The sequence below is a fragment of the Lotus japonicus genome, chromosome 1 (assembly GCF_012489685.1).
Source record: "Lotus japonicus ecotype B-129 chromosome 1, LjGifu_v1.2".
Taxonomy (NCBI): domain Eukaryota; kingdom Viridiplantae; phylum Streptophyta; class Magnoliopsida; order Fabales; family Fabaceae; genus Lotus; species Lotus japonicus.
In genome coordinates, this window is record NC_080041.1 from 24,271,221 (window position 1) to 24,278,510 (window position 7,290).

General features: G+C 38.1%; 2 protein-coding genes across 2 annotated transcripts; both read right to left on the reverse strand.

Annotated features, from left to right (window-relative positions):
• Positions 1-2,994: 2,994 nt before the first annotated feature.
• On the reverse strand, positions 2,995-4,163 carry LOC130734211 (protein PHOSPHATE-INDUCED 1-like). The gene has a single exon (XM_057586560.1). It carries the CDS (start codon positions 4,062-4,064, stop codon positions 3,132-3,134), a length of 933 nt encoding a protein of 310 aa, XP_057442543.1. The 5' UTR covers positions 4,065-4,163; the 3' UTR covers positions 2,995-3,131.
• A 1,697-nt stretch (positions 4,164-5,860) lies between these two features.
• Positions 5,861-7,063, reverse strand: LOC130734212 (protein PHOSPHATE-INDUCED 1-like). Its single transcript, XM_057586561.1, has one exon. The coding sequence runs from the start codon at positions 6,944-6,946 to the stop codon at positions 6,002-6,004; it is 945 nt and encodes a 314-aa protein (XP_057442544.1). The 5' UTR covers positions 6,947-7,063; the 3' UTR covers positions 5,861-6,001.
• Between the last annotated feature and the right edge of the window lie 227 nt (positions 7,064-7,290).

Below are 7,290 nucleotides of genomic sequence, written 5' to 3' on the forward strand. Positions count from 1 at the left end.
ATATGGGTTGAGAGAATGAGGTCCAGAGATCAATCATTAGAAGGTGTAATTTATCTTTCTGTTGTACCAAAAAAATATTATAATTATATTAATTCATTTCGAATTACATATGATCAATTTAGGTAAAATTTGAGAAGTGATTGCCACCAAGTTTAAATTAAAAATATAATGCACATTTATTAGTAATGATTTATCTTTCAAATTATACAAAATTTATTTTCTTATTATTTTGGAATTCATAAGATCAATAGTAAAATTTATGATGAAGGTTTCTTTCTAGCAATCATATTTTTCTTCATTGCTACCTTGTGTGGCAATTGTGGAGTTCCATTATGAATAGAGAAGGCTTGTTGTGGGTTATCTTGGGTTCTCTTGAAGCATTGGCTAATGAATGGAACCATTTTGCTGCTATTTCCGATCCCTTGCTATGGAACCTATCTCCCTATGCCTGAGTTTGGTCTCTCTGGATTAGCAGAAATGAAAAGTTGTTCAAAAAAAAGAGTTTTCAAGGCTTTAGAGGTGTGGGACTCGCATCTTGTGAAGGTTTCATGGTGGACCAAGAAAGTCTGGAAGGACTGCCCCTATGACTCCTCCTATTTCCTCTCCAACTTCAGCAATATAATTGTGTGTCAATCAATTAAACCGTCAAGAGTGGTTTCGTGGTCCCCCCTCCATCTGGGTTGTTGAAGTTCAGCGTAGACGGCGCTTCCTCTGGTAATCCGGGGCCTGGTGGTATTGGAGGTGTTATTCATAACCACAATAATGTCATATTGGGTTACTTCTCCAAAAACATTGGCCATGGCTGGGCATTCGCGGCAGAAGTAAAGTCAATCATGCACGCCTTAATGTTCTGCCATCAATTCATGGTCACTAACATTTTAATCGAAAATGACTTCACCTTGACAATAGGGTGGGTTCTTTCCCCATCAAGGAGGCTCCTTGCCTTGCTCAACGATCTCAACCATATTGATTTCTTGGCTAAACAGGTTACTTGTGTCGGTTTTCAACATATATATTTTCCGGAAAGCTAATATAAATTTTATACTAAAGATTAGCACGGTAATTATTTGCAGTCATTAACATAAATTTTAATTGCATTGGCTTTAGGTATTTATTGGCGTCATAATTTCAACTATAAATGGTAAAATGTTTTGTGAATTTTATGCTATCGGTGACTTTAATGAGATAATCTCCCCTTGGAACTTGGTTCTCTCAAAGAACCAGGACACTCATTATTATTTTTCCTCTGCCCTTGGCACTTGGTTCTCTCCGGTAGCGGCATGGATTTCACATTTGTAAACTTTAAGAAAAATGCTAATTTGTATGAATACTATGCAAACGAATACTTATCATTGGTTAAAATTTCATTATCAAGTGGTATTCATCCTTGTTTTCCTGCAAAAACTAATTTTAATTGATGGAAATTAAAATTCTTGTGTTTCTTCCAAAAAAAAAAAGTGAATATGAATATACAATAGAAATTTTTAAATAGTCATATTATATAATTGCCAAAGAAAAAAAACATTGACAGTGAATATAACAAAAACAACTCTAATTGTACCATTGCATGTGGTATAAGATCAGAAATAACAAACCTTTGAACCAAAGACATTTTTGAAGAAGATTGATGAAAAAAAAAGATATAGAACATTGTGCATTAGAAAAAAGAAGAAAAAAATAATCTCAATTGTCAAGATGAAGGTATATAAGGAACAAACCTTTGGTCATTGCATGTTAATGAGGAAAAGATAGTATATACAATCACGTATTAAATAGGATAAGAAATTAAATAGGGTGATAGATGTTATTTTTAATATTTTCGAATATATGTTATTTTTATGTATCATATTTTTCTATTTCGTAATTTCTGAATATGTGTTTTATTTTTAATATTTGAAATAATTTATTTTTGATTTTGTCATTTTTGAATAAATGTTTCAATTTTAATATTTGAAATTGTTTATTTTCAATTTTGTGACTTTTAAACATGTTTATTTATTGAATGTGATTTTATTATATTTAAAAAAAAAATTAGTGTTAATAATTTCAATTCTTAAAATTAATATTTCAAAACAATGTGGAGGTGACACGTGGCAAAACCTTTTATAAAAAACTTTCCGTTAGTATATTATAAAGATAGTGGACCGGGCGAGCCCCCATAGGGGCAACGCCCTAGGATAGCCCGCCCCTGGCGGGTCACATGCCTTATAAACTGGGCCTATACGCACGACCCATATGGCCCATTAGGAGCAAGTCAGAACGCGGGGTCCACACCCCACACATATAAATATGTGGCAGTTAACAATTGCAAAGAACTTTTGGCTCATTTCTTGATAATGCAAGTGGAATTCAGTTATTCTCTCTCTCTCTAATCTCTCTCTCTAGTGCAATCTCTCTACACTCTTGGTACTACCCTACCACACAATGCTCTATACTGGAACATTTTGAACAGATAGATAGATAGATAGATATGGGATATAGCAGGATCCAAACAAAAGTAAAATAAGCAACCGTAGTGTCAGTCTGGGCTTTGCCAAATTTGTTCAAGTGCGCCAGCGTGGCTGGTACACGATATATATGTTGATTATTTATTTCATTTGTGGACCCCATTCGTGGATTTTTTTTCCATTTGAACAGACTTGACTTGATATATATGTTGATTATTTATCAAAATAAAAGTCCAATGGGAAAAAATAATTTTATTTAGTAATAATATAAATAAATTAAAGGATAAATATGTTTTTAGTTGCTGATCACTTCTATAAGTAAATCTAAATTGTTCTCTTTCTCTTGTAACAAAAAAAATTGTTCCTAAAAAATATAGTTTTTGAATCCTCTTCCTCTTGTTACCAAAAAAAAAATTGTTCCTTAAAAAAAAAGTTTTTGCTGCCGTAATTTTTTTATTGGCAACGTTATAATGTATATATATTGGCATATCTTTTTAGCAAATTACAACCCACGTCAGCGATCAACGTTAGAAAAGGAAACGAAACGAAAAAAAAACTTGAACTCAATTTTATATTTCTATAATCTTATTCAGTTTACAACAAAAATGAATGAACAAATCAAAGAATTATCGTTGCCTAACTGCTACAAATAAAACTAAAAGTGACTAAAACATATTTCATGAACTAGACCAACGTGGAACAGGCTGAGGTTTTAGGGTCAACGAGCGCGGGTAGCAGATATTTCCTTCCACTAACGCCGTTAGCATTGTAACTAGCACCAGTTGTGGGGTCCACCAAGAGGTTCCCGGCGTAGCCAGGGTAAGCTCCTTTCCCATACACGCCGGTGCAAGCCGACGCAGCCTCCAAAGGCGCCTCTTTAGGTCCCTGAAAGTAGCCATTCCCGAAAGGATTCGTGGCGGTCCCAGCTAACAGACTCGCCACATTGATCACCATTCCATCCAAAGCGACATCGTTGTTGGGCGCAACAAGAGGCTTGTTCTGTGGACCGTAAATGGGTTGGTGGAACGGCCACGCGCATTGACCAGGGCACTGAGTCTCAGAGTTACCAACCCAAATGTATGCAAACTTGGATGATCTCTTTCCGTTCATGCGTGCGCCAGAAGAGGAACCATGGGTCCCGCACCTGCTGGAGCATAAACCTTCCACTACCACATCAGCGGAGGTGAGAACCACGTTGATGGCGTTTCTCTGGGGACCTTTTGATGCGAGTTTGATGATTTGGTTGGTGGTGAGTGATTTTCCAAGAGAGTATTTCTCTTCAAGGATTTGGGTTCCTAGAGAGAGTGAGAGCTTGGGTGATTTGTTGTGGTAGTATTTCTCGGTGGTTTTCCACCATGTGGCGACAGAGGGTTGTGATGTTGTGGATTTGGGGGATGAGGAGAGGGAGGTGATGAAATCTGCAATGATGGCGCGTTGGGATGGGTTGAATTTGCCGTACCATATGAGGTTCACCGAGATTTTGCCGGTGAGGAGAGGGCCTTTGTGGTATTGGAATTTTAGTAGTTGGGTTTCTGATTCAGTGAGCCTCCGGGCTGAGCTCAGATGAAGTAAGGAAAAAGTGAGGAAAAGAGTGAAGATAAGAACACTGGAGGCCATTTGTGTTTTATGTAGCGAGATCAGAGAAGCTAAAGAAAATTGTGCTATGAAGAAGAAGGCAGTAAAATTGTAAGATGAGATGATGGAGAAGAGAAAATCTTGTAGTGGGTATTTATAGTCTAAGAGGGAAGAAGGAGATACGAAAGGGGCTGGTGAGTAGAAAGTGAGGCTAATTAAATGGGTGCATGTGCCAGCTGGTTAACGCGGTGATGTTGTGATATTCCAGGTTTACCATGAGTTTGGTTTAAGTTTCGACCGAATTCATTGATTACATGTCATGCATGGGGTCATGAGTTCGGATAGATGTACGCGGGGACAGGGCATGGCCAGCTAAGGTGAGTAGTAGTGTACACATGGACCATAACAGGACAGGAGCCAGACATCACAAGAAGACAATGGTATCGTTTGGGGAAGGCATATATACCCTTTGGCTTTGGCCTACTTTAGCTTGCCTACTAATATTCCGCAAGGAATATGTGCTGGAGGTCTGCAACAAGATTTGCTTGCTTAATTAACATTAATATTTTTATGGTTGACCTCCTAACATTATATATCTTCATACCGGTTAATTAGCCACTAGATTAATTTTCTGACTTTCAATTCCTACTAATATATCTAATGAAAGGGGTTGTCTAAATGATTTATGATAAAATTTTGGTTTAAATAACTCTTCATTCAATCACATTAGAGATAAGTGAGTTAGAATTTCTATATTTTATTTATTAATTTATTTTCAACTCATTTATCTCCAATGTGATTGGATGATGAGTTATTTAACCCAAACTTTATCATGAGTCATTTAGACAATTTCCTAATGAAAAATAGACGTACTCCAGCTTTAATTATTTAAATGATAAATTAGCAGTTTGAAGAATTGAATTTTCATCCCGTGATTTAAACTTATCTCTCATTATATACCACATGTTAATTTAAAGAATAAAAGATATTTTATTGTTTGACTTACAAAGTTAATACTAAACGACCTACAAGTGTCAAATCAACAAGAGGTATCGATTGATTTTAACTGTTCCACAAGTGTCTAGTCAAAAAGACATGTCAACTTCAATTGTTCCAGTTGAAGAAAAAAGAAATTTGCTCAGTCACCATAATAAGGTGTGACAAGTGTCGTACAAGTGTCGCTATTGTGTTAGTGTCTGACATCGAACATTCCCTGTGCAATAGAGATTGTGAGTGCTAAAGTGGGGTGACCTGCTTACGCACACTAAAAGAATATGTTGATTTTGGTGTCCACATTTAGCACTCACAATCTCGTATGAGTTGTTGGCAATTATAAAGAATGCCCATGGATTATAGATTTCTGGTGCCGCCTCTAGTTTTGGAAGAGGTAACACGTTTCATGCTGAGCCCCTAGTCGTCGAGCTGGTCTACGACATGCTTGCGCATGCGTTCAGGGGTTTAGGGAGATCATTTGTTATTCTAATTGCAGCACTGTTGTTTAGATGCTTCAGACTCACTTTGATCTTTCGACTTTCTAGGCCAGAGCAACTGTGTGTTCGTGCCTTGCTTGAGTTGGATTGGCACGTTGACGTATGTCATATTCCCAGGGAGAAAAACAATGCTTCTGATTTTCTTGCTCGTGAGGTTTCTCGGCTAGGTCAGTCTCGTCGTGTTTGATCAAACCTATGTCGCCTATTATAATGCTTCTTTGCTATGATATGTTAGGCTAGTCTCTATCTTTATTTAGCTATCCTTTTGTAATGGAAAAAAATTATGACTTTTATCCCAACGTAAACCGAAGTACTACATTGTAAGTTATAAAAAATGAAGAAGAGATGGAATATAGAATCACCTCAATTTAATATTATATTTTTATAATCTTATTCAGATTACAATAAAATAAGAATGAACAAATTAAAGAATCCCATTATACTACAAATAAACAAAGTCAAGAGTTTATAAATCTTGATTTGTTAGCATTAGACAAGTGTGGAACAAGCTGAGGTTTTAGGATCAACTAACGCAGGCAGTAAATATTTTCGTCCACTGATGCCATTAGCATTGTAGCTAGCACCAGTTGTGGGGTCCACCAAGAGGTTCCCGGCGTAGCCAGGGTAAGCTCCTTTCCCATACACGCCGGTGCAAGCCGACGCAGCCTCCAAAGGCGCCTCTTTAGGTCCCTGAAAGTAGCCATTCCCGAAAGGGTTCGTGGCGGTCCCAGCTAACAGACTCGCCACATTGATCACCATTCCGTCTAAAGCGACATCGTTGTTAGGCGCAACAAGAGGCTTGTTCTGTGGACCGTAAATGGGTTGGTGAAATGGCCACGCGCACTGACCAGGGCACTGAGTCTCAGAGTTACCAACCCAAATGTATGCAAACTTGGATGATCTCTTTCCGTTCACGCGTGCGCCATTAGAGGAACCGTGGGTCCCGCACCTGCTGGAGCAGAAACCTTCCACTACCACATCAGCGGAGGTGAGAACCACGTTGATGGCGTTTCTCTGGGGACCTTTTGATGCGAGTTTGATGATTTGGTTGGTGGTGAGTGATTTTCCAAGAGAGTATTTCTCTTCAAGGATCTGGGTTCCTAGAGAGAGTGAGAGCTTGGGTGATTTGTTGTGGTAGTATTTCTCGGTGGTTTTCCACCATTTGGCGACAGAGGGTTGTGATGTTGTGGATTTGGGGGATGAGGAGAGGGAGGTGATGAAATCTGCAATGATGGCGCGTTGGGATGGGTTGAATTTGCCGTACCAGATGAGGTTCACTGAGATTTTGCCGGTGAGGAGAGGGCCTTTGTGGTATTGGAATTTCAGTAGTTGGGTTTCGGATTCAGTGAGTATCCTGGCTGAGGTCAAATGGAGGAGGGAAATTGTGAGAAAAATGGTGAATAGAACACTTGAAAAGTGTACAGGAGAGGCCATTTGTGTTTTATGTAAGTAGATAAGAGAGACTGAAGAAAATAGTGCTATAAAGAAGAGAGGGATGTAAAATTGTAAGATGAAGTGAACTGATGGAGAAGGGATATGCGGTGATGGGTATATATAGTTATATGCTTAATTTGATTAGTTTGATATAACTTGACATGTGTTGCCAGGCCATCTATGGTTAACGCGGTGATATAATTTGATATTCCAAAAGGGCATGTAAAAGTTTGACTATGAGTTTGCTTAGTTTCAAGTTGGCCTAATATTGAATCATTTGATGAAATGAAATTATGGAGATGGTGAGTGGAGTAAGGCTAGCCAGCTAAAACCGTTGGAAGTGC